The 27,190-nt window shown below is 43.3% G+C and overlaps 1 protein-coding gene across 3 annotated transcripts in view; it reads left to right on the forward strand.

Annotated features, from left to right (window-relative positions):
* The window catches only part of SNX9 (sorting nexin 9), a 120,444-nt gene extending 107,533 nt beyond the window's left edge, over positions 1–12,911 (forward strand). For 2 of the 3 annotated variants that reach the window (XM_001144722.7, XM_009452308.5), the window contains 6 exons: positions 581–658; positions 4,337–4,413; positions 5,810–5,899; positions 7,008–7,122; positions 9,259–9,350; positions 11,166–12,911. In XM_001144722.7, coding sequence (XP_001144722.1) covers positions 581–658; positions 4,337–4,413; positions 5,810–5,899; positions 7,008–7,122; positions 9,259–9,350; positions 11,166–11,213 — 500 coding nt within the window. In that variant the 3' untranslated portion in view covers positions 11,214–12,911. Of the gene's footprint in view, positions 1–580; positions 659–3,755; positions 4,037–4,336; positions 4,414–5,809; positions 5,900–7,007; positions 7,123–9,258; positions 9,351–11,165 lie in introns of those variants that run through there. The other variant, XM_016956527.4, reaches the window with a different exon arrangement.
* The last annotated feature ends 14,279 nt before the right edge of the window (positions 12,912–27,190 follow it).

Below are 27,190 nucleotides of genomic sequence, written 5' to 3' on the forward strand. Positions count from 1 at the left end.
TCTTCCCTGGTCATGCGAAGTCTGACTGTTGTATTTTTCTCCATACCTTGTTGCTTTCAGTCTTTGGTGGTTATGGTTTGCAAATGGTCATTTATGCACCTGTAACAGAGTGGGAAAGGCTACGTATTTGGAATCACAAGTCCATGTCCAGCATTTATTAGCCATGTGACCTTGGGCAAGTCAGTTACCTGAGCCTTATTTTCCTAATCCTCAGCATGAGGATGGTGTCTCTGCATCTGGTAGAGGGGCTATCATGATGATCAAGCGTGGGGTCGCTAGAAGTACTTTGTAAGCTAGAAATCATCTGAAGGAGCTTCCATTTCACTTACGTCTCATTTGGTGAATGAGAATGTAGGAGTGATTGTCAGTAATAATAGCATCCACCATTAGTTGAATAGTCAATTAAAATAATCGAAAGAAATCAATTGAAAAAACAATCACTTTTGCAACAGTATTTTGTGAAGATATTATAGACTATTTTGAATCACTTCAAACGTTACTATAATCACTTTTAGGAAATAGTTTAATCCCATTTCAGTTTGCTCAGAAAACTAATCGTTTATTCCTTTTTGTCTTTCAGCATTACCCAAGGAATATCAGAAGATAGGAAAGGCCTTGCAGAGTTTGGCCACAGTGTTCAGTTCCAGCGGCTATCAAGGTGCGTCTTTCTTCATTCATCCAGTGGGCCTTTAGAGCCTTATGTAGACCTGTCACCTGCTTAGGATCCTGCAGACGCTAACTCCCTCCTCAGTGAAGCACCCTGTTTGTGGGTGTGTAAATTGGCTAGGCTGCCGCACTGAGGACTTTTGCACCCTCATCCTAGGACTTTTGAGAAAAGCCAAAGGTTGTTATAATTTGTATTTTCTTGCTAGCTCGTTTGCCTTCTTTCGCTCTCAAGTGTAGCACTTTTGTTTCAATGCCATCAGTTTCATTTCTCTGCCAAGTCTTCCTGTGACAGAGGCCAGATTTGGCTGGGCACAGTGGCTCACACCTATAATTCCAACACTTTGGGAGGCTGAGGTAGGCAAATCACTTGAGTCCAGGAGTTTGAGACCAGCCTGGGCAACATGGTGAGACCCCCATCTCTACAAAAAATAAAAAATTAGCCACGTGTGGTGGTGCATACAGGTAGTTGCAACTATTTGGGAGGCTGAGGTGGGAGGATCACTTAAGCCCGGGAGGCAGAGGTTGCACTGAGCCATGATCTTACCAGTGCACTCCAGCCTGGGTGACAGAGCAAGATCCTGTCTCAAAAAAAAAAAAAGCCAGATTTCATCAAGGCCATTTCAAGGAAAAATGTTTGACCAAGTAATAAGTTTGTGTTGCCTGTTTTCTCCTTAACTCATAACTGTTTCAGCTTATCCTATAAATGTGTATCTTACCCAGGGATCCCTTCGTGGTTTACATTGGCAGCACTTATGAGAACAAGTTAGCTCTTTTTCTTTATTAAAAGGGTAAGGAACCTGGGCAACATAAGGAGACCCCATCTCTACAAAAATAATAAAATAAAAATTAGCCAGGCGTGGTGTCACACACCTGTAGTCTCAGCTGTTCTGGAGGCTGAAGCAGAAGGATCGCTTGAGCCCAGGAGGTCGAGGCTATAGTGTGCCATGATCACACCACTGCACTCCAATATGGGCAACAGAGTGAGGCCCCATCTCAAGAAAAAAAAAAGAAAAAGCATTTGTCAGCTAGGTGGCACCTATTAAATCTGTTATCTCCTGTCACTTATAGAAGTGGTAGAATTGGTACAGGTGTTGATCCTGATACTCAGGGCAGGCAGTGCTTTGGATGTCGGTTTCTGAATATTTTAATAATAAACTAATAAGAAATTAGTTTCTCACCAAAATGTAAGATTTAGGGCTCCCACACGGCAATAGTTCTCATTGCCCTGGCCTTACCATGTCTTACAGTTGACACTTTTAGACCAGAAGCGGGCTTTGAGGTCTAGACTGGGAACTCAAGGCCAGAACAGAGAAGCATCTTGGCCCAGGTAACAAGTGGGTGATGGAAGAGCTGAGAGCAAGCCACACCCATTGCTTAGGGAGGAGGCAGAGGTCTTGGAGTCCTTTTAGCATGGTGGCTCTGTGATGTCTCAACAGGGTGAGAAGATTTGTCCTAGAGATGCTGGAATTTTGGCCATCATGATGGCCCGGCTCCACAGGCATCCATGGGTTCCCCACTGGGAGCTGCTTCGTGATTCTTTAACATTTTCTGGACTGTGATTATCAATACATAATTAAATATTCCATATTGCAAATAGCACTTTTTCAAGTATTAAAAATACTCAGTGTATGTTTTATGTTGAATATCATTCTACTTAAGATAATATTTTAAGGAAGCATTCAAGTTCCTGTTGACTGGCTTTTCTCCCATTACAAAGGACAGTGAAGGTCAGCAGTGTGGAGTACTGTGTCCATCACATCCACTTGCTCAGATGTGTTGGCGTCTTAGAGCAGTGCTATACTATGCGATCTTGCAATAATGTAAATGAGTTTGATTCCTGGAAATATTGTGATTATAGTAAAAATAACTTCCAGTGCTCCTTTACGAGTTCATGTACTAACTTGAAATAATACAGACTATTAGCATGGCCCCTGCACAAAACCATGAAACATTGCATATTCTTATGGATGAGCATATGGAAATATAAGCAATAAAAATTCTTAAATGATTATAGGGAAGGAGAGAGAGATGGAAAGTAAACTTCTGATTATATCTTGTTTTGTACAGTTGACTTTGGAATAATGTAAATGCTTTACATAATTATTAGAAAACAAATTTAAATCAAAATGGAAAAAAATTTCTAATCAAAAGCAAAATAAAACAAATGATACATCAAAATGAAGGCATAGCACACAGAGGAATTGTTTCAAAACACCTTAAAATGGCATTTTATATGCCCCCAGGAGCGGGTGCCTCAAGGTCAGAAAGACTATAAGAATGTTAGTTGTTTTCACTAAACATGTAGTCAATATCATGTTGGTATTGTTATTCTAAAACTTCTAAAACTATTTACATGTTGTAGGATAAAGCAAATACGTAATTATGTTACTGTTGTTAGCAATTAAGATTTTTAAAATAAAAAGTTTTAAAATAAATGAAGAAAACCCCTAAAGTCATAAATTTGCTTTGGAAACAGTGTGAACTCATTACATGATTTCCTTCTTAAAAAAAAAATACAGTTTGCCTTTCTGTTAAAGCCCTAGAAACAGTTACCCAATCCAGTAGCAAGAAGCATTCCCTGGCACCAATCGTAAGGTCCACGTCCCACCACAGTGAACCAGGGTTCCTATCAAAAGACTTAGATACCAATTGGAAGAGCCTACCACTGGCCAAAGAAAAGAAAATGTGAGCATTAGTGAAAATAATAATTAATGTGGAATGAAGCATATCAAATATTTTTAAATCCAGAATTATAAAGATGCTTTTTAAGAAATTAATCTCAGTTACTTTTGGAGAGTGGTGGTGGATTAACTCATTATTTTGAAAACTATAAAGAGAAAGAATTAAGCACTTAACCTGCTTTTCCTGTTCAAACTCTACCTCTGGGTAACCGGAATATTGATAAAGGAAAGTTGATCCTTATGGAAGTATTTCAGCTAATAAAGAAGGAATGGTAGAAATAGAATAGCACCATTTTGCAAACTCATACTAAAATAAAAGATCCAGACAATGGTCATTCTAGGTAACAATCATTTTCTAACATTCTAAGAGTAGAAATAACTGAACTGGTGGTGTGTGACTCTGATCAGGCCTCTAGGTCTAATAGCCAGTGTGAAGAGAACACAGGGACAGAGGAGTGTGTGACGTATCACCAGAGATGCAGCCAGCAGCATCCAGAATGCAGGCACCAGGGCACACGACAAGTTCAACACCCCACGAAAAGAAACGTGCAGGGAAAAAAGGGGCCGAGGGAGAAGAATCCACAGAGTTAAGAAACGCATCAGTTCTGTGCCGTATGGACCTTTACATCCTGATTCAAGCAGCCAGCTCACCCTGAGAGGCCTCATTATAGCCGAGTGACAGTCTCGTCGTAGGTGTCATAATGGTACTGCCTGATGTTTTAGAGTCCTCATCTATTAGGCAAGATTTATGGATGAGATGCTGATGTCCGGTGAAAGCGCGTCGGGGTGTAGATGAACACAGGCTGGCGAGAGCTGCCAGTGGGGAAGGCAGATGGTGGGTGATGGGCATTCATTCTATTCCCAATAGTTTTGAAAATGTTTGAAAGTTTCTATAATAAAATTTACCAATAAAATCAATAATAAAATTTTAACAAGTGAAAAGAAAATATGTATAACTTATAACCACTGATAAAATTGATCATTTTCAGGTGAAACAGATCTCAATGATGCAATAACAGAAGCAGGAAAGACTTATGAAGAAATTGCCAGTCTCGTGGCAGAACAGGTACTAACATAATCACACAATTCCAATTAAGATTTGTTGCTATCTAGTCCACATATTTAATTTAAAACCTGTCTTAAGACAAACGTCCCAAATAAGTACCCTCTTCTTTTCTGTTTCTGTGTATCTGTTAATTGTGTTTAATAATGGTTTCTTAGGTTAAGACAAAGTGGATGAATACATTTGTCATCAAGAAATCTAAATAGGCCAGGCACAGTGGCTCACACCTGTAATCTGGCACTTTGGGAGGCCAAGGCGGGTGAATCTCTTGAGTCCAGGAGTTCGAGACCAGCCTGGGCAACACAGTGAACCCCCAAAAATTAGCTGGGTGTAGTGGTGTACGCCTGTAGTCCCAGCTACTCGGGAGGCTGAGGTAGGAAGATTGCTTGAGCCCGGGAAGTCAAGGCTGCAGTGAGCCATGATCATACCACTGCACTCCAGCCTGGGTGACAGAGCAAGACCCTATCTCAAAAGAAAAAAAGACATCTAAATGAATGCACTCCAGTATTGATGCCTCTGATCTGTTCTTAGCCATCAGGGGATTCTAAAGAACAGGAAAGAATGCTGGCTCAGATCTGTATGGACCATTGCTTAGCCTCTCTGAGCTGTGTTTTCCTCATCTGTTAATCTGCAGTGGTAGTGCCTACCCTGTATGGTTCTTAAGATTTAATAGCTCATAAATAAAAAGCACCTGCTACAGTCCCCAGGACAGGGTAGGTCCTTGTCATAGCTACATAGCTTTTATTGGAGTCTTTAGTACCCCAGTTTCAGGGGCTTTTTAGATAACAGATAATAAGTTCCCTTAAGAAGAATCTAAGTTATTTTCTAATCCCTTAATTAAAAAAAAATTTTTCAGATGACTTAAAACTATGTTTATGGATGCACACATGTGTACACACACTAATGTGGTTATGGGCTACTTTGCTGATACTTCTAAAAAAGCATTCATTTTAATAACATAGCTATTAAAGTTATAATTCAGAAAAAATGGAAAAATTTAAAATTACCACTTAAAATGATTAGTTGTTTTAATATTTTTATATTCTCTGCTCATATTTAGAAGTTAAACTACAACAACTCATTTGTTTGTGTGTAAACATACAGCATTAGCTGAACTTTCTTCCTTCATGGTGGTATTATTTTGGGCCATGTCAAAGTAACTAATTTTACAAACCAACTTAAAAATTACATGATGTTTTGTCGTTTTCTTTACAACATATGATTCAAAGTATGGCAGTCTTGGGAGTTATTTTCTTTTAGAAAAAGTGATCTGAATGCTTAACACTCAATAATTTAGTGTAGCACATGCAGGATTTATAGTCTTTGGATATAATAGTTCTCTTTTCCTTGATTTTCTGAATTTCTCTGCCAGTAACAATCAGCTTGTATCTTGTTATAGCCAAAGAAAGATCTCCATTTCCTGATGGAATGTAATCACGAGTATAAAGGTTTTCTTGGCTGCTTCCCTGACATCATTGGCACTCACAAGGTAACCTAATCGTAGACATTTATAGAAGACAACAGCAGGTGAAGGAGGCAGACGTGCGTAGTAGTCAGTATTGGTTTTATGTGTTTATTATTAAAAAAGAAACAATGTATAATTCCCATTAGAAAGGTTTTGTAACTGAATTTTGACATTGGTTTGGAGTGTCCTCACATATGAATTCTGGTTTTCTCTCCCTTTTTAAAAATCTGTACATCACCTCAGGCATGAGTTGTGAGTATTTTATATTTTATGTCAACCATAGTAGTCTATCGTATATTGTGATGTACTTGGATTTGTTAGGAAAATCTCTGCAAAGGGCTGGTCTGTGATCTTAACAGTCCTGGCATGTGGCCATTTTAGCATTCTGCTTTATAACTTAAATATCATGAAGGGGTACCATAGGTAAATTAGGTTTGTACAACTTCAGATAACTTAATATAAAACTCGGAACAATTAGCTTGCTGTCGAAATGTATGCCAGCAGCATCAGAGTTGTAGGCCTGGAGCCTAATTAATGCATGAGTATAGAGTTGTTCCTTCCAGACAGCCGTAAATAACGAGCAGCATGATGACACTGGAGTGGGGATGTTTGGCAGCTTTTCTAGCCACTTCCATCTGAGTCTTTAAATGGATTCAGCGCCTCTTAAAAAATCAAAGGAAAGCCCAGGACTTAGAATCAGCACACTTAGGCACTACCTTATAAAATATTCTGTTGTATAAAAAAAGAGAGAGAGTGCCTGTGTGCACATGCTGCCCTGTACCTAGCCACATGACTTCCAAAACCTGCTAATGCCTGATTTCCATTACGTGCTACTCCTCAAATGTCAGCGGCTTCTGAATATTACAGAGATGGTGTGCTGTTTACTTTTCTCTTTTGTTGTAGCATAAAACTGTTCATTTTAGCTTAGTGACATTTGTCGAGAATAGCAACCTTTTTGCTTCCAAGGGACTTGAAGGAAGTTAAATTTAGATGCTTTCCTCTCTTCTTATTTTGTGGAGGTATTTCCTGTTCAGTAGCAAATCAGTTATAGAATATATTAGCATTGTTAAATTTTAAACTAATGACTAATCATTTCAGCTTTATTCATACTGTTGCATTTTATATTTCACAGGGAGCAATAGAAAAAGTGAAAGAAAGTGACAAACTAGTTGCAACAAGTAAAATCACCCTACAAGACAAACAGAACATGGTGAAGAGAGTCAGCATCATGTCTTACGCGTTGCAAGGTAAGATGAAAGGGTCCTTATGAGGTGGAGGTTTTTTTGCCCCAGCAAAGTTTCCCTTGTTAGAGAGAAATCCAGATGTGAGCAGCAGTTAAGTAAGTGAGACCTTTTAAGCCCCTCGTTTGCAGGATCCCGGTGCTGATGAAAATCTGTAATATTTATTTAATTTTTCACCTGTCCACCTTATCTGGCTATAGATGACAGCTTGATTAAAACTGTACATTTTATTATTTCTGAGAGACATTTAAGATTCCTTTTGTAATCTGTGGTATCATAATGCTCTATTAAATGCGAGAGCCCAGCTTTTAGCAGTCTGTAACCTGCGTGCCTTGGGATCATGGAATGTGAAGGGGTTTGGGTGTGTCATTTTAGGCACAGTTTTTTTGTGTCAAGAAAAAAAAAAGACATGAATTTCTATAGGTTTGAGTGTTTTTGAGCAGATGAGGGCAGCAAGTGGATTTTTCCTGTTGGCGGGTGGGTGGATGGCACTTGCATGGGCAGAGAATGGAGAGCGTGTTCTGTTAGGAACAAAAGCCACAAAATTGTGGTGCTAGATTGTGTCATGGGCATGAAAGAGTAAAACATACTTAGAGGTTATTGGGAAATAAACTTTGATTGTGAAAGAACTTGAAAGCTCTAGACTTGATGCAGGCATTAAGAAGCCATTAAAAGGGAGTAAAAGAAATCAATCCTCAAGGGAGAAGGATTTGCTGGTTATGGAGGGGAGATTGGAAGATGCAGACACTGTCCAAGAGCCCAACCAGAAGACCATCTCACTGTTGTAGTCTCAGCTTTGAGGGCCTAAAGATGTGGTACTGGGGAGAAGAGAATGAAGCACATTTGCAGGCTTTTCCAAGGAACAGCTTTCAAGACTGGGGCATTCATGGGAGAAAGAGAAGGATGAGGGAAGTGTCCAGAGCCAAGGCCACTACGGCAAAAACGAGGAACCCTGATTGAAGTTTTGGGTTTTGAAGGGTTTGAAATGGGGAATTTGGTTTTGAACTTGTGTTTGAGGTTATCCAAATTGATAAATACAAAGCTTTGTATAACTTCAAGTAACTGAATGTAAAATGTAGAACAGTTTGCATGTCATGGGAATCTGTGCAGCCGCTGGCTTTCTCAGCCTGGAGGGTTTGGGAGAAGGCGGCATAGGAGGCATCCGAGGGAGGCAGTGAGGTCCTCTGATGACGAAGACTCCTCTAGAGTTGGGAGCAGGGGCAGAGGGGGACAGAGAAATAAGGAATCCATGTATTCAGCAAACATGAAGAAAGTTGTCCCTCAGCATCCAGTCCTCCTGCCCTGTGAGAGGTTGAGTTCTGACAGCGTTGCTGGTGCTCAGGGGCAGCAAAGCTTCCCGTACTGAAGAAGGGTCTCCCGCTGTCCCACACGCTGCCCAGCCTTTCACCAGAAACCTGCTGAAGCAATTGCTGTGCAGGAGGGAGCGGGGCAGGGACCCCAGCTGCCTGCTAGGTCCAGTGCAGACACACCAGAGACTTTGAACTGCAGTCATCTGTAACAAATATGACCAAGTATTTTCTATTTGGTCAATTCTGTTAGAGTAATAGTCCTCATTTGGGTGATTTATCTGTATTGGATTTTATAGTTTTGAATATGCAAGACAGTGAAAGTCATTCATTTACTGGAAAGTAATGTTTGTCATTAACTTGTTTTGTTTTGTTTTGTTTGTTTTGTTTGAGACAGTCTCGCTCTGTCACCCAGGCTGGAGTACAGTGGTGCAATCTCGGCTCACTGCAACCTCCATCTCCTGAGTTCAAGCAATTCTCCTGCCTCGGCCTCCCAAGTAGCTGGGATTACAGGCACCTGTTGCCATGCCCGGCTAATTTTTGTATTCTTAGTAGAGATGGGGTTTTGCCATGCTGGCCAGGCTGGTCTTGAACTCCTGACCTCAGGTGATCCACCTACCTCACCTCCCAAAGTGCTGGGATTACAGGTGTGAGCCACTGCGCCCAGCTCAACTTGTTTTTCTAACCTCTTAGTAAAGTGATTTGCCAAGAACTGACAACAACAGCCAACCAGATTAGGTCAGATTGATGATTAATTGTAACTGAGCAGAGAAACCAGGTGTTGTCATTTGAAAACTTGAGGGAAAACTGATTGATGTTTCGATTTTGGTTGTAGCTGAGATGAATCACTTTCACAGTAACCGGATCTATGATTACAACAGTGTCATCCGCCTGTACCTGGAGCAGCAAGTGCAGTTTTACGAAACGGTGAGTGGGCGTCCACGTGCCTTTCGCATGTGCTTGAGGAGAGGGTTCCTGGTAAACCACTTTGGGCATGTAAAGTTAATCTGTTTGTATTCTTTAATCCTAAGTAATAAACCAAAGGAGCCTAAATTTTGAACAGGATTTTTTTAATCTCCTAATTCCATCTGCCCTTTGCTTTTTGGATAACACTGGGTTAAAAAAGATTTTCTTCTGAAGCAGGGGTCTTGGATGCTAGTTGCAAGGCCCCAAGAAGTTCCTTATTGTGCAGCTCCTTCCCGCCGTCACAGCCTCTCTGTGCCTCTGTGCACCAGGAACGGTGCTGAATGAGATGAGGTCACCCAGCCGTCCCTGGGGCTCCGTTGGCAGCTGGAACAGGAGCCTGGCACCACACAGGAAACCAAAGGCAGCCTTTGCTTTTTGTGAATGAGGTTTTCACAGTGCGCCATGGAAATCGCAGAGAGAAAACCAAAAAAGCGAGACGTGGGATGGTTCTATTCACAAAACAATAACGAAAACTTAAATTTTTCTTACCTCTGCTTAGTAATTTTGTTGTTTACCAGAGTCTATAGAAAATAAAAATCTAGTAGCATGTCCCCCTCAGACACCTGCAGGTAAGGTCTGTAATGTAGAATCCAGCCTCCGCTGGCGGCCTTGCTGCCTACCCAGCTCCCCTCTGGCCATGGGATCTAAGCCATGTTCATGGGGAGTGGTGAGCAAGCCCTCTGCTCAGCCATACTGGTGGCATCTGCGAGCTGGACACTGCTGAAAACGCCTGTCTCCAGCAGCCAGTTCTTAAAGGAGAACTGTGCTTGATGTACCTAATGCATATTTGTGAATTGTGTCTTGGACAGTTGGTTTGGGAGACTAACTTACGGGAGGAACTCACCTAAGCCCTGTCCTCCCTTACAGGACGTGGGCCCTGTGCTCTTTAAATGCACACTTTTCCCGTCAGTTGGTGCCATTGTGGATTTGCCTTTCATTGTATATTAGAATATAACAGATTACATTTGTCTGTGTGAGAAAATAATGCAAGGGCAACTCTCAAAATTTTGATAGTGTTGATTTATTGATTTTCAAGTCCAGGTATGGTATAGTGACATTGTAATTCAGAATAGAAAACCATGTATTTCATCACTGTCTTTGCATAAACCTAAGTAGCTGATATAACATTGTCAGGTTTTAGATCTAAGTTTTATGGCAAAGTAACCCTTAAGTTACTAAAATTTGTGTATGTGTTCATGGAGCAGACATATATTGAGTGTTTCTTATATACCAAGCCCTCATGCTGGATGTTTAGCATCCAGGGATGGATAAGACAGCTGTGCCTTCAAGGAGCAAGAGGCCCTGGCGCAGAGACCACTGCAGCGCCTCGTTAGCTTCACAGGCAGGCTCGTGCTGTCTGCACACTCAGCAGTGACAGCAGGGTGTGGCCAGGGCGACACAACCTCAGGGGATTCTGGAAGCTCATACTCCTCCAGGAAAGAGGGGGCTCTAGGCAAGCATGAAGGCCTGAGCCCCCAGCTCATCTGAGGAAAAGCAGGTGGTCTGGAAGCGCCGCTAGGGCAGAGGTGGGGAGCATGTGTAGACGCCTCCCGGCGGGAAGGGACCACCAGGGCCAGCTCGGGCCCCAGCGCTGCCGGTGCCATTTGGGGTTAAGGTCTCTCCAGCAGCAACGCGGGGCAGGGCTGGTGCCAAAAAGACCAGTCAAAGAATTGGAATTTGTGTCATGTTTAACTTGTTGGAGTTGTGAATAAAGAATACTGTGAGGTCGTAATGGGAGTGATATCTCAACGTTGTTTTGTTTTGCTTTCTTGTCAGATTGCAGAAAAGCTGAGGCAGGCCCTCAGCCGCTTTCCAGTGATGTAGGACAGAACGGGCCTTGAAGAGAATGCCGCGTGCTTTCTCCTGACTTGGGGCAATGCAATTCAAAACTTTTTTTCCCCTATGATTCAGAAAAAAAAGGAAACAAAACCAAAAAGAAAGAGTTGCAAAAAACTGCATTTATTTTATTAGCCACCCTAAATGCGTCAGTTATTTAGGGATGGTCTTTTGTTCATTTCCCCATCCATTATTTAAACCAGTGGAAATTGTCTCTATTTTTGGAAAGTACTTAAAAGTTACCAGAATTTTCAGTGGAAAATGAGGGGCTTCTCCCCACTGATATTTTACATAGAGTCATAATTTATATGTCTTATAAATTATAAGTCTTATATAATTTATAAGTCTCCCACAATCTTCCAGTTCTTACCCAGTGTCAGATAATTAATTACTAATTACTTTCTTAAAAATATGAACTATGCCAGAATAAAAAATATCTATGTTTGTATATTTTTATAACTCCTTTCAGTCCTCTGGGGCTCCTATCATTGAGGGAAGTCGTTACGCCTTTCACTGCCACAGTTACAGCTCAAGTGCTTACACTTCAAGAGGGAGGACGCTGGGGGCCCCTGGGGCTGCTAGTGCCATCGTGGTGTGTGGCAGGTGGGCCATCCCATGTCCCTCCAGGGGGACCCCACAGCCTGGCAGATGAGCAGATACCCCTGGCCACCCGTGTCCTCAGCGTCATTTCTGATGTGCTGCTCTTATGTGAGGACCAGTGCTTTCTCTCTTTGCACTTCCTTCCTAATCTTGGTTAAGGCATGTTTTATGCCATGAAGAATACATTAGAAGAATTGAGGGACTTTGTAGAGAATTTTGTGGCTTTGGTCCGACGGGTGAGTGGCTGTGCGGAGGCCTGTGCTCGGGAGGGCCTGGGGGAAGGAGGGCACCCAGCACCCCGGCGTCTCTGGCCCTTTCTTATTCTTTGGCTCCTCATCCACCGTGATGAGAAGCGCTGCTGCGGGCACGGCACACTGCTTGGCTTGGGTGGCGGGTTCATGGCCAGTTGGTGTAATCAGCAAAGAGAAAAAGCACAGGTTAGCTCCCCATTAGATGGAAAAGTGTAGGGACTGAGAAGGGCTGCAGCCTCAGCAGTGTACAGAGTCCCCAGCGCTCTGAGGTTGGAGAGAGAGAATAGACCAGCGCCCTTCCTGACTACATCCGAAACTTCACACAGGGTGTTTCTGAGCACCAGCACTTCCAGCGCTTCACTTAACGGCATAAAGCAAAACAGGACCTTGGCACACCGTCAGCTCGAACTCAACACTGGCAGCCACCGTCTCACCCCTGCGGAGGAGCGCTCCCGTCTCCCACAGGTGCCTTACCGCGTTCCCTCCCGCTGCTTTCATTTTTCTGACCTAATAATTACGGGAAATGGAAAGTCTGGGCCAGCATCAATAAAATGACACCAAAAATAAGTAGATGAAATCAAATGAATATGAGAACATGTTGTTCTTCAATATCACGGGTTTTTGTTAATGTTTCATAAGTAATTCTCCCCACTTGATTTTTCTTCTATAAAATCCCATAGAACAATGTTTATGCTATAGCCATTTAATATATGTACAAATTGTAAAGAATATGTATAAATGTTTTACACGAATGTAAGAGCATGTAGAAGCCAACATATAAATAAATTGTTTAAAAAAACTGTACAGTAAATTCTCAAAGCACTTTTTCAAAACACTTTTTGGCCTTTGTGTGTGATTTTTGTTGTTGTTAAGTACTTTTTATTCCAGCTGCTGAAAATGGTCCAGGTAATGAATTCTTCCCCAAATCCTATTTCTTCTGACATGAATTCATCATTTCAGTTCCGTAGGTCAGTGTTGCAGTCCGGGAAGCGTATCATAACCACCTGGGAGTTGCCAAGAAGCAGACACTCTCCCAGTGTCTGACTCTCGGATATTTGGATTTGACTGGTGTGAGGCAAAGTGAAAAAGGGATGGGGGAAATGGTGATGGCACAGGCTCCTCAGAGTGTGGTAGCCGACTGTGAGGAAAAGCAGAGGGAATGTGAAAGAAAATAAGAGAATCCACGGGATTTGATTCCTGGAAGATTCTCCTTCAAGTGGCAACGTGGCATATATATCCTTCTCCGGGGAGTCACATGCACCATTTGGTTCTTAGATACGCTGATGTTTTGATTTTTAATGATTTGTATCAACCTGTAGATACCACAGAAGAGCTATAGTCGTACAATCACGTAACTTTTACAAATATAGTGGAAAAAAAGTCAGTATTTGGAGAGGAGAGATGAAGGCGTGGTGGAAGAAAAGGTCAGTCTCGTTGTCAAGCAAGTGACATCAGTTGCCTCCCACCAGGAGCAGCAGTCCCGGGATGTCAACCCACTGCATGGTTTGTAGGTGTTGGGGTCACCAAGAAAGATGACTCACAGAGGCACTGGGTGGAACAACGTAACTTTATTCATTTTCTTATTGGTGACTTTATTCACTTTCTTTCTTTTGTGGTAGCTTTATTCATTTTCTTATTCTGTCATTTTAAAAATGTTTTCTTACAAAAGTACCTGCTGGGTCTGGGGTTTGATGTTGCCCTACTTACAAGCAAGTAATTTAGTCTGTTGCTGTTCCATGGATACTGGCAGGGGACATGAGACTCGTGGGTCTACTCACATAGAGAAGAGACAGCATGATCTACTTCTGTCATGGGCTTCAGTCCCAGGGAGATGGTCTGTGGGCACCCCCCATCCCCCCGCCCGCGGTGGGCAGCGTTGACGGGCTGTGCATGGCAGCCTCTCCCGGCACCACTGGTCTACATCTTCACTAAATCCATAGATCCCTGCCTAACAACTGGGAATCCAGAATCTCACAGTCTTGTTTACATTTATTTATGAGATAATCTCACTCTGTGGCCCAGGCTGGAGTGCAGTGGCATGATGTCAGCTCACTGCAACCTCTGCCTCCTGGTTTAAGGGATTCTCCTGCCTCAGCCTCCCATGGCGCACACCACCATGCATGGCTAATTTTTTTTGTATCTTTAGTCGAGACGGGGTTTCACCACGTTGGCCAGGCTGGTCTTCAACTCCTGACCTCAGGTGATCTGCCCACCTCAGCTTCCGAAAGTGCTGGGATTACAGACATGAGCTACCACACCCAACCTCACAGTCTATAAAGTAGTCAAAGTAAAAAAGGTGTGATGGCTGAGCAGAACTGAACAGTGATGGGTGAGAATGGCCCTGTTTTTCCTGTGTGTGTGTAACTCAATTTTCCCAGCCTGTTCGATTTTAAATCCCTTTCCGCAAGCAAGTAGGAAGAATGAGTTCCCCTTTTGGGAGAATATTTTCTGTGGGTCTCTCGCACTCCACCTGGCTTTTTTGCTGGCTGTGTGAAGAACACAGAGCCCTGACTGCTCTTCACCCAGGCCGCCCCTCCACACTGCATCTGTAGCAAGCTACTTGAGGGACAAGGTCATGTTTTGGAAGGAGTATGGGCTTGCCTGCTGCTTGCTGTAAAGCAGTGGGTTTTCCAGCTCCAGGTCCTCCTCTAACAACCCACTGTCTGAGCAGGCACCCTCCGGCCACTCAAGGTTCCACCAAGGGACTGGCAGGGCAAGGAGAACTGGAGTTTGTGTTGCTTGCTGTGCCATGGCTCATCAAGTCCTTTGCCCCTGACCCAGGAGACTGTCTCATGTCCCCTGCCAGTATCCATGGAACAGTAACAGACGTTTGCTTGTAAGTAGGGCAACATCAAATCCCTGACCCAGCAGGTGCTTTTGTAAGAAAACATTTTTTAAATGACAGAATAAATGAATAAGGTCACCAAAAAGACATACACTAGCCTAGACTGTTGGAAGATGAGGAATGGTCTTTCACACCCCGTCAGCATACAGTAGAAAAGAACAAACAAGTTGAGATTTCATCAAAGCAGAAATGAGAATGTTTTGAATGCCATTGGCAATTCAAAGGACAAAAAGCAAGTTGTCTGAAGACCATGAAGCCCCAAGGGGAGAGGATGGCTTCGTTTCTGACTTGACAATAAGCTCAGAGGTCTTTGGGTGGGATCCATATCTTAGAAAAAATTGCCAAGTCCAGTGAATCATTCTGTAGGATTTGTAGAACTCTGAAGACAGAATGAGAGTGAGGTCATGTGAGCTTGACTCTAGGAACCATGTGAGCCTTGAAAGAACCACTCTTTTGAAGCACTATTCTTCAAAGGTTGGGGAACTTCCCACCTGGCTCGACTCTGAGAGGAGGAGGTACCTAGTGCTGGGTGAGGGAGGCCAAGAGGTGGGCTTAGGGGAAATCATTAATTCTGGAGAGAAGCCACTGACTGTACTGAAAACATGCTAGCTTGCCAGCAAGCTGGAAGGGACTGCTCTGCTGGGTACGAGGTGGTGGTGAGCATGGGCGTAGGTGGCTGCCACCACTAAATGTCCAAGGCTGCAGGGAACAGGTAGCTCCATCAGTTGTCCTTAAAACAGTAGTTCTCCACCGGAAGTACTTGTGCTCTCCAGGACTCACTTGGCTGTTTCTGGAGACAGTTACTGAGGGGTGTTACTGTCATCTAGTGGATCCTACAGTGCACAGCACAGCCTCCATGATAAAGAACTATCTGCCCAAAACATCAGTAATGTCAAGGTTGAGAAGCCCTGCTTTAAAGCAGACAACTGCTATTTGCCTTGTGGTCAATAGGTATTTTCAGGTACATTCAGAAGGAGCTCAATAAATGCCTGTGGATAAGGATAAAAAGCCATTATCAATAAAATCTAAGAGGCCCAGAAATAGAGTGACAGGGAAATCTCTAAAAATGCAGAACTGGGGCTAGGAGGTAGGCCATGGGCTGTTAAGGATTCAGCTTCTCCATTTGTTCTTTGGGGGTGTAATTAGGAGTGATCTTTATTATAAAATCGTGTTTTTCTGAATTTTTTTTACAATGAGGTTGTATTATAATCCAAAAAAATTTAAGCTGTTAGATTTGGTTTCCCAAATCACGTGTTGACTAAACGTTCATTAGTACCGGCTACGAACCGGGCACTGATTTGCCTTTCCACATACAAATCTCATTTCATGCTTATACTATGGGATGTGGGAATCGTCAGAAGGTTGGAGACTTTCCTTCCAGTGAAGAAACACTTGGTAATGTAAAGATATTTGAATTGTCAGGAACCAAGAGTCCTAACTCTGATGCCAATACCTGTCACTTGAACGAGTCAGTGAGCTCTTGTCTACTCATCTCCAGCGTGCAGGGATGAAAACAGATGCATCCAAAAGCCCTTCCCACCTGCGGGACCCTCCCTGCATCACTTAGAGAAGAGCAGGGACATGGTTCCAGGCCAGGGGCAGCACCTCTGAAACAGACTCCCAAGGCCTGCCTCCCAAGTGTCCCCCTAGGTGACCCTGACAGTAAGAGTCACCTACAAAGGTGGCAGATGCTCTTTTTCCCTTGTTTCAGTATCTTATGGAGGCGTGGATTTCTATTATTCCATGTATTACAATTATTTACAGACATAATTTTTAGATCCTCATTTGTCCCAAATTTGGCCATTGGGAATCTCTCTTATGTAAATTGGTTGATTATTGTGGTCTCATGTAATTTTGTATCTTTTATCTGTGCTTTCTTTGTGTTTTTTCATGCTATGGCAGTCTTCATAATGACCCTACACATAAGTCTATATACCAGTTTCTGAGAGTTGGACATTTAGATGTAAAATTTTTCTTTGGCTTTTATTTCTAACTACATCAGTGAGCACTAATGCACCATCATCATGGGGTAATTAAGACAAAGTTTTTTTATTTTATTGTAAAATATACATAGCATGAAATTTACCATTTTAGCCATTTTTAAGTGCACAGTTCTGTGGCATTAAGTACTTTTACATTGTGTAACCATCACCATCATCCATCTCCAGACCTTTTTCATCTTCCCAAACTGAAACCCTATACCCATTAAACAGTAATTCCCCACTTCTTCTCCACCCTGGCACCCACCCTTCTACTCTCTGTCTCTATGACTGTGACTGCTCTAGGGACCTCATAGGTGGAATTAGTTGATATATATTCTCTATGACTGACCTAGTTCACTTAGCATGATGTCTACAAGGTCTATCATAAAGATTTCTCCATGTGTTTTCTCATAAGAATTTTTATAAGTTTGATTCTGAAAAGACAAAGTATTTTTAAAGTATAGTTGTAAAACATAGGGAGACCTACTCAAACTACTCCAAAAAATAGAGGAGGGAATACTTCCAAATTCATTCTACTAGGCCAGTATTACCCTGATACCAAAACCAGACAAAGACATAAAAAAAAGAAAACTACAAGCCAATATCTCTGATGAATGTTGATGCAAAAATCCTGAACAAAATACTAGCAAACCGAATTCAACAATACATTAAAAAGATCATTCATCATGACCAAATGAGATTTATCTCTGGGATGCAAGGATGGTTCAACCTTTGTAATGTATCACAACAAATCAATGTGATACATTATTGAAACAGAATGAAGGATAAAAATCATATCATTTCAATTGACGCTGAAAAGGCATTTGACAAAATTCAACATCCCTTCATGATAAAAAAAAAAAAAAACCTTTAAAAAGGGATAAAAGGAACATAGCATAATAAAAGCCATATGCAACACACCCCCAGATAGTATCATTACTAAATGGGAAAAACCTGAAAGCCTTTCCCCTAAGATCTGGATGCTCACTTTCACTACTTAACACAGTACTGGAAGTTCTAGCTATAATAATAAGACAAGAAAGAAAAAGCATCCCAATTGGAATGGAAGAAGTCAAATTATCCTTGTTTGCACATGATATGATCTTATACTTGAAAAAAACCTAAAGAGTCTACACACAAAAGCACTTATAGAACTGATAAATTCAGTAAAGTTACAGGATACAAAATCAACATACAAAAATCAGTAGTGGTTCTATATGCCAACAGTGAGCAATCTGAAAAAGAAACTTAAAAAGTAATCTCATTTACAATAGCCACACATAAAATTAAATACCTAGGAATTAACCAAAGAAGTGTAAGATCTCTATAATGAAAACTATAAAACACTGATGAAAGAAATTGAAAAGGACACCAAAAATGGAAAAATATTCCATGTTCATGGATTAGAAGAAAAAATATTGTTAAAATGTCCATACTACCCAAAACAATCTACAGATTCAATGCAATCCCTATCCAAATACCAACAACATTCTTAAATTTAAAAAAAGCCTAAAATTTATATGGAATGACAAAAGATGCAGAATAGCTGAAGCTATCCTCAACAAAAAGAACAAGACATTTCCTGACTTCAAATTATATAACAAAGCTATAGTAACCAAAACAGCATGACACTGGCATAAAAACAGCTACATAGACCAATGGAACAGAATAGAGAACCCAAAAACAAACCCACACACTTGTGAATTCATTTTCAAAAAAGGTGCTGAGAACATATGCTGGGGAAGACAGTATCTTAAATGGTGCTGGGAAAACTGGATATCAATATGCAGAAGAATGAAACTAGACCCCTGTCTCTTGCCATACACAAAAATCAAATCAAAATGGATTTAAGACTTAAATCTAAGACCTCAAACTATGAAACTACTACAAGAAAACATTGAGGAAAGTCTGCAGGACATTGGTCTGGGCAAAAATTTCTTGAGCAGTACCCCAAAAGCATAGGTAACCAAAGCAAACATGGAAAGATGGGATCAAATCAAGTTAAAAAGCTTCTGCAGAGCAAAGGAAACAATCAACCAAGTGAAGAGACAACCCACAGAATGGAAGAAAATATTTGCAAACTACCCATCTGACAAGGGATTGATAACCAGAATATATAAGGATCTCAAACAACTCTATAGGAAAAAATCTTATTATCTGATCAAAAAAATGAGCAAAATATTTGAATAGACATTTCTCAAAAGAACACATACAAATGGCAAACAGGCATATGAAAAGGTGCTCAACATCACTGATCATCAGAGAAATGCAAATCAAAACTACAATGAGATGTCATCTCACCCCAGTTAAAATGGCTTTTATCTAAAAAGCAGTAACAAATGCTGGTGAGGATTTTGAGAAAAAGGAACCCTCATGCACTGTTGATGGGAATGTAAATTAGTGCACCCACTATGGACAATAGTTTGGAGGTTCCTCAAAAAACTAAAAGCTACCATATGATCCAGCAATCCCACTGCTGGGTATCTACCCAAAAGAAAGGAAGTCAGTATATCAAAGAGATGTCTGCACTCCCATGTTAGTTGCAGCACTGTTCACAATAGCCAAGATCTGGAAGCAACCCAAGTGTCCATCAACAGATGAATGGATAAAGAAAATGTGGTACATATACACAGTGGAGTACTATTCAGCCATAAAAAGAATGAGATCCTGTCATTTGCAACAACATGGATGGAACTGGAGATGATTATGTTAAGTGAAATAAGTCAGGCACAGAAAGACAAACATCTCATGTTCTCACTCATTTGTGGGAACTAAAAGTTAGAACAAACTCATGGACATAGAGACTTGAAGGATAGTTACCAGAGGCTGGGAAGTGTAGTAGGGGCGCTGAAGGTGGGGAGGTGGGGATGGTTAATGGGTACAAAAGAAAATAGAATAGGACATACTATTTGATCACACAACAGCGTGACTATAGTCAATAACTGTACATTTGAAAACAAGTAGAAGTGTAACTGGATTGTTTGTAACACATAGGATAAATGCTGGAGGGGATGGCTACCCCATTCTCCATGAGGTGATTATTTCACATTGCATGCCTGCATCAAAACATCTCATGTACCCCACCAATATATACACCTACTATGTACCCACAAAAGTTAGAAAAAAAATAGAGATAACTAGGTTGGAGGGGAATCTGAGGACTGAGCTAGTTTCAGTGGGCACTGACTGAACCCTGAGAAGGCCACCTGTGTCCCAGGGCCCTGTTCAAATGCCACTTGCCTTCCCAAGTTATGGTCTGAATGTGGGTGTCCCCATAAAATTTACATGTTGGGACCTAATACCCAATGTGATGGTATTAAGAAGTGGAGCCTTTTGGAGGTTGGAGGGAGTGTCCTAGTCCTTTCCACCCCTTCTGCCGTGGAGGACATGGCAACAAGGCACCATTTGGAAGCAGAGAGGTCTGGCCAGACGCTGCATCTGCGGCACCTTGATTTGGCACATCCCAGCCTCCGCTGCAGTAGCATGGTGAGCTACTATCCAGTCTAAGGTATTTCGTTACAGCAGCTGTGTCCAACTGCGACATCAAGCTTACCTGACCCCACCCCCCACAGCATTGAGTAGCTCCGACAATGTTCCCTGACCTTTGCACACACCTGCCCTTATTCCATTTCTCACCGTTGCTTGCTTATGACTTTATCAAGCTAGCTTCAAATGTGGCTTCTTAAATGTAAAAAGTAAATGGTGTAATTATGCAGCCATTAAAAATTATGTTTATAAAAGTAGTTCTAAAGCAGCAAGGGAAAGCTAATGCCAAGAGCAGAAACACACCTGCAGGTCCAGTTTGTATTTTTGTACAGCCAGTAAGGTTCCTGCTATGTAAAAACAGTGCATGTAAAGAAAAAGATGGAAAGAAACTACTTTGAAAATATTACATTATCTGCTTATATACCTCCTTCTGTCCTTGGCTCGATTCTCTCCTTCCTCTGTACTCGCTTTCTCTTCCTAGGTAATTACAGTGACAGCCTTGATTTCAGGACACCCTTTCCTTGACTCTTTTTTTTTGAGCCAGAGTCTCGCTCTGTCACCCAAGCTGGAGTGCAATGGCACGATCTCAGCTCACTGCAACCTCCGCCTCCGGGGTTCAAGGGAGTCTCCTGCCTCAGCCTCCCAAGTAGCTGGGATTAGAGGCACTCGCCATCATGCCCTGCTAATTTTTGTATTTTTAGTAAATACGGGGGTTCCACCATGTTGGCCAGGGTGGTCTTGAACTCCTGACCTCGGGTGATCCGCCCGCTTTGACCTCCCAAAATGCTGAGATTACAGGCATGAGCCACCGCACCCGGCCTTCTTGACTCTTAAACGTGGGTCTGTATAGCAGCCTTTCTTGGTAGCTGCACATCCGCGCCTGTCCTTGTCCACTCACTGTCCCCACCTGGAGGTCCCATGGCCGCCCTGAAACCAACTGTGTCCTGCGTATGCTCACTCTCTGAGTCATTCCCTTCCTGTTCTGGAGCCCAGGGAGAGGCACCACCCTCCAGTCAGCAGCCAGAAACCCGGCCATCTTCCCCTGCCCTGCTTCCCGTCTATCTCCAAGCCAGTGGGTCTGCCATGGAAACATTTCTGTAATTCACCCATTTTGCTCTATCTCTGCCCCTCCTTGCTAGTTCACACCACTGTCATCTCTGGCCTGAATCATTGTGATACCCCTTTAATTATCTCTGCATCCAAACTAGTCCTCTATAAATAACCCATTCCCGCCACTCTAGGCAGCCAGAGGAGCTGCGACAAATGCAAACCAAGTGTCGCTCTGGTGACTCTCAGGAGCAAAGCTGGTTTGGTTTCTTTTGGTGGGGGTGGTGAGTGTTTTGTTTGTCTGTTTTGGTGTTTTTTTTAGAGAAAGGGTTTTGCTCTGTCACCCAGGCTGCAGTGCAGTGGTAATCACAGCTCACTGCAGCCCTGACCTCCCTCAACTGATTGTCCCACCTCAGCCTCCCCAAGTAGGTGGGGCTACAGGCACCCACCGCCAAGCCTGGCTAATTTTTCCAATTTTTTTATAGACATGGGGTCTCACCACGTTGGCCAGGCTGGTCTTGAACTCCTGGCCTCAAGTAGTCCTCCTGCCTCGACCTCCCAAAGTGCTAGGATTACAGGTGTGAGCCACCATGCCCGGCCCAAAGCCAGGATTAACATGGAGCACCGGCAGGCGTCATCTCTCCTGACATCCTGGGCTCTTTCCGTTCTCTGAAGCCAGCCTGCTGTGTCCCACCTGGTGGCCTGTCTGCTTGCTGTCCCTTCAGCTAACTGTGGTCCTTCTCAGGCTAAGACATGGCATCTCCTTGAGGCCCAGACCAATCAATGCAGTCATCACTAGCCCTTATTAGATGGAGTGGATTGAATTTCACCTGACGTTGCTCCCCTCTCTGTCTAAGGAAGGGTCTGGTGAGTGGGATCACGTCAGCAGAGCTCATTTCCTGCATATGATTCTACTACTACCTTCTACTACTACCCTCCCTTTACCGCTGCGCTCAGTCATTATTTCTATCTGATAGCTTAAAAAAACAAAATAGAAAACCACTACTCACACCTGACCCCCCCCAAAATATACTGGTAGCTGCTCAGAGGACAGAATTAATTTTAAAAATAATCTAAATTAGGCAAGCAGAGCGTGAGAAGCCGATGATCACGCAACTCCCTCCAGAAAAGGAAGTGGAGCAGGCGGGCGCCCAGCTGCAAGCCCTCAGAAGGCTCAGCCTCCAGCGCCAGGACCTGATTTTATTACTAACAAGGTGCGGTCCTCATTCTTTGGGTCTGCCACATGCCTCACGGTAATTTTCCAGGCAAACTATATCACATGATACTGGCTTTACTGTCCAAGCAATAAGCGCAGAGTCTCTGGCAGTTTGGACTTCTCTGAGATTGCACTGCTGAGCACGTAGCTGCGGCGGTCACAGGAACTCACATGCCAAAGAACTGGGAAGAATGTTTTAAAAACCTGGGAAGAACCGGTTTCCTTTTCTGCAGCCTAACAAATACCTCCTTGAGGGAAGTAGGAAGCTTTCAGAACTCCCTCACTATCCAGAGGCTTATCACTGTGTGAAGGATCAGAGTTTGTCAAGGCAAAGAGAATCAAAACTATTTACTCAGGCTTGGAATTGAGCAGGTGCTCGGGAGGCTCGGAGCAGGGGAGCGGCGGCTCCTGGACTTTAACCCCCGGGTTTGTGGAAGCAGTGACTATGATGATGATAGGAGAGCTGGCGCCCTCACGCGCTTGTCACCTGCTGCGGGCATCAGTGAGCACTTGCTGCCTCCTCTGAGATAAGGAGGGCTCTGTAGAAACTCACCTGGGCCACCTCCACTCGGAAGCCCTCCTTTCTTTCCTGCTAGACAAGAAGCGCCTGGAGCAGCCGAGGGAACACACCTGGTGGCAACGCCTGGTTCCCACTTTCGAACCTCAGGATTGAGAGAGGGATGAACGCGGGAAGTCTGAGGACACACTCTGTCCTGCCCTTAACTGTGACTGTCCGAGCCACCTAGGGGGACACGTGGGAGGCAGTCCCAGGGAGGCTGTACTAGAGAGGTACTGCCCCCAACAGAAGCCGGGAGTCCCTGCCTGGGCCCAAGCTCCTGCCGTTCTCTAAGTGATGCAGAGAGGGCCCCACCGCCGGGAGGGGCTTTCTGGCACAGCTGTTCTCGCCCCTGCACTCTGAAGAAGAGTAGATACCTAGATACAGTAAGTAAAGGAAAAGAACTAAGCATTTCTCTCCCTTTTTAGGAGGACCATCAATTTATCTTGGTCAAAGAAGGGAATTTCCTCATCTACCAATTTTCTGCTCATAGATGTATAGAAACGATAGAATTTTTAAAAGACGGCCAGGCGTGATGGCTTGCGCCTGTATTCCCAGCACTCTGGGAGGCCAAAGCGGGCAGATCACCTGAGGTCAGGAGTTCAAGACCAGCCTGGCCAACATGGCAAAACCCCACCTCTACTAAAAATACAAAAATTAGCCAGATGCGGTGGTGGGCACCTGCAATCCCAGCTACTTGGGAGGCTGAGGCAGGGGGAATTGGTTGAACCCAGAAGGCGGAGGTTGCCGTGAACCAAGATTGCGCCACTGCACTCCAGTCTGGGGAACAGAGCAAGACTCTGTCTCGAAAACGAAAAAGAATTTTTCAAAGACCATTTACAACCACCAGTGGAATCATTATTTCTGCAGGAGTCATTAATTGATGCTTAAACAATTAAGCAAAAGGTTCATCATTTCAAGGTGCCATCGTATGAGCCCACAGATTACTTGTGAATTACAAAGGGAAAAAATGTACTTTTACATTGCAGAGTTCCTGCCCTGCCACACATGCAGGTGGAGGATAGTAGTGCAGTTGTACAACAGTGCCTTTGTACTGCTCTAATTTTTTTTTTTTTTTTTTCTGAGGCTGAGTCTCCCTCTGTTATCCAGGCTGGAACGTAATGGTGTGATCTTGACTCACTGCAACCTCCGCCTCCCGGATTCAAGCAATTCTCCTGCCTCAGCCTCCCAAGCAGCTAGGATTACAGGGGCCCGCCACCATGCCTGGCTAATTTTTGTGTTCTTAGTAGAGACAGGGTGTCATCATGTTGGCCAGGCTGGTCTCAAACTTCTGACCTCAGGTGATCTGCTCGCCTTGGCCTCCCAAAGTGCTAAGGCTACAGGCATGAGCCACCACACCCGGCCTGTACCACTCTAATTTAGTGATTCAACTGAACCTCCTGACACGGGTGCCTCCTCGTGCCCCCTCTGAAGCATGCGTGCACTTACCTATGTGCCATGCAAATAGAGTACGTGAGCACCCAGGGACCCTCGATAGATTACCTGGTGCCAAGCGTATTCTTCCCTGCCCCTGTCTTGGAAAAGCAGCCCTACGAATGACAGCCTCCTGACAACTGGTCAGTTTTCCAACAGGATGGTGACTCCCCTCCTTGCCTTCTGCTTTCTTGAATCAAGGGCCTGAAGAGGCCAAGCAAGGTGGCTGATGCCTGTAATCCCAGTGCTTTGGGAAGCCGAAGCAGGAGGATCACTTGAGGCCAGGAGCTTGGAACCAGCCTGGGCAACATAGCAAGATTCTGACTCTACGAAAACATTTAAAACTTCACCAGGCATGGTGGCGCATGCCTGTATTCCCAGCTACTTGGGAGGCTGAGGCAGGGGGAATGGCTCAAGCTTAGGGGTTCAAGGCTGCAGTGAGCTATGATTACACCACTGCACTCCAGGCTGGGTAGCAGAGTGAGACCCTGTCTCTAAAAAATAAAAAAAATTAATAAAAAAGAGCTGAAGAGACCAAGCAGCAGCCAGGGCTTAAAGCTTTGAGGGGCTCTTGTGCCTCTGGGTGGAAGCATTTCACTGTTATAGTCATTTCCATTATAGAGGGTAAAGTCTTCACTGTTTCCTTCCTACATACAATTTATTTATATTTGTTTGTTCCTGAACTGGAGTCGTAAAGCACCCAATTATTGTTAGACGGTTTATATTTAATGTGATTATCAACATGGCTGGGTTTAAATCCATTATCTTGCCATTGGTCTCTTATTTGTTCAATCTGTTCTTCATTCCTTTTTTTCCCTCTTTTGAATTGAGTACTTTTTATGATTTTATTTTACCTCCAATAAAACCTCCCTTTTCCGAAAACTCTTTGCTATATGTATTTAACTTATCATCGTCTATTTTTAAATAATAGTGCCACCTCATACACAGCTTATGAACCTTACAATATGTTACTTCCATTTTCCCCTCTTGTACCTTATTGTTGTCATATATTTTATTCTACATATACTATAAACTCAAAAATACACTGTTAATATTTTTGCTTTAAACAGTTAATTTTTTTTTTTTTTTTGAGATGGAGTCTCGCTTTGTTGCCCAGGCTGGAGTGCAGTGGCGCGATCTCGGCTCACTGCAAGCTCCACCTCCCGGGTTCATGCCATTCTCCTGCCTCAGCCTCCCGAGTAGCTGGGACTGCAGGTGCCCGCCACTACACCTGGCTAATTTTTTGTATTTTTTATTAGAGACGGGGTTTCACCGTGTTAGCCAGGATGGTCTCCATCTTGTCTCCATCTCCTGACCTTGTGATCCGCCCGCCTCGGCCTCCCAAAGTGCTGGGATTACAGGTGTGAGCCACTGCGCCTGACCACAGTTAATTATCTTTTAAAGAGTATTTTCAGTTATAAAAAAGTCTTTTACATTTACTGATGTGTTTATCATTTCGAATCCTTGTGTACATCCAAATTTCCCTCTAGTGCCATTTTCCTTCTACCTGAGGAGTGTCCTGTAACATTTCTTGGAATGTAGGTTCCCTAGTTAATTAATTCTCTCAGTTTCTGTTTGTCTGAAAAGCTGATTTTGAAAGAAATTTTATGCAGGATAGAATTCTGGATTGATTGGTTTCTTTTTCTTTTCAGTACTTTTTTTGAGACAGGGTCTGGCTCTGGCACCCAAGCTGCAGTGCAGTGGTGTGATCATGGCTCACTGCAGCCTCAAGCTCCCGGGCTCAAGTAATTCTCTCACCTCAGCCTCCCAAGTAGCTAGGACCACAGGCCCATGCCACCACACCTGGCTAATCTTTTTTAAAATTATTTTTAGCAGACAAGAGGTCTTGCTATGTTGCCCAGGCTGGTCTCAAACTCCTGATCCTCCCGCCTCGGCCTCCCAAATTGCTGGGATTACAGGCGTGAGCCTCCACACCTGGCCTCCTTTCAGTATTTTAAGGATGTCACTCTATTGTCTCCTGGCTTGCATAGTTTCTGATGACAAATCTGCCATCACTCTTACCTTGCTCGTTTGTAAGCAATGAGTTTTTTTTTCCCTGACCTGCTTTTTTTTTTTTTTTGAGACAGAGTCTCGCTTTGTCACCCAGGCTGGAGTGCAGCAGTGCAATCTCCACTCACTGCAAGCTCTGCCTCCTGGGTTCACGCCATTCTCCTGCCTCAGCCTCCCAAGTAGCTGGGATTACAGGTGCCCACCACCACACCCGGCTAACTTTTTGTATTTTCAGTAGAGACAGGGTTTCACCATGTTAGCCAAGATGGTCTCAATCTCCAGACCTCATGATCCGCCCACTTTGGCCTCCCAAAGTGCTGGGATTACAGGCGTGAGCCACTGTGCCTGGCCTTCCCTGACCTGCTTTAAAGATTTTCTCTTTGTCACCAGTTTCCGGCAATTTGATTATCATGTGCCTTAATATAGTTTTCTCCATGCACCTTCTGCTTTGGTTTGGTTAAGGTTCTTGGATCTATGGCTATAAAGTTTTCATTAAATGTGAAAAAATGTTGGCCCTATTTCTTCAAATATTCTTTCT

The sequence above is a fragment of the Pan troglodytes genome, chromosome 5 (assembly GCF_028858775.2).
Source record: "Pan troglodytes isolate AG18354 chromosome 5, NHGRI_mPanTro3-v2.0_pri, whole genome shotgun sequence".
Taxonomy (NCBI): domain Eukaryota; kingdom Metazoa; phylum Chordata; class Mammalia; order Primates; family Hominidae; genus Pan; species Pan troglodytes.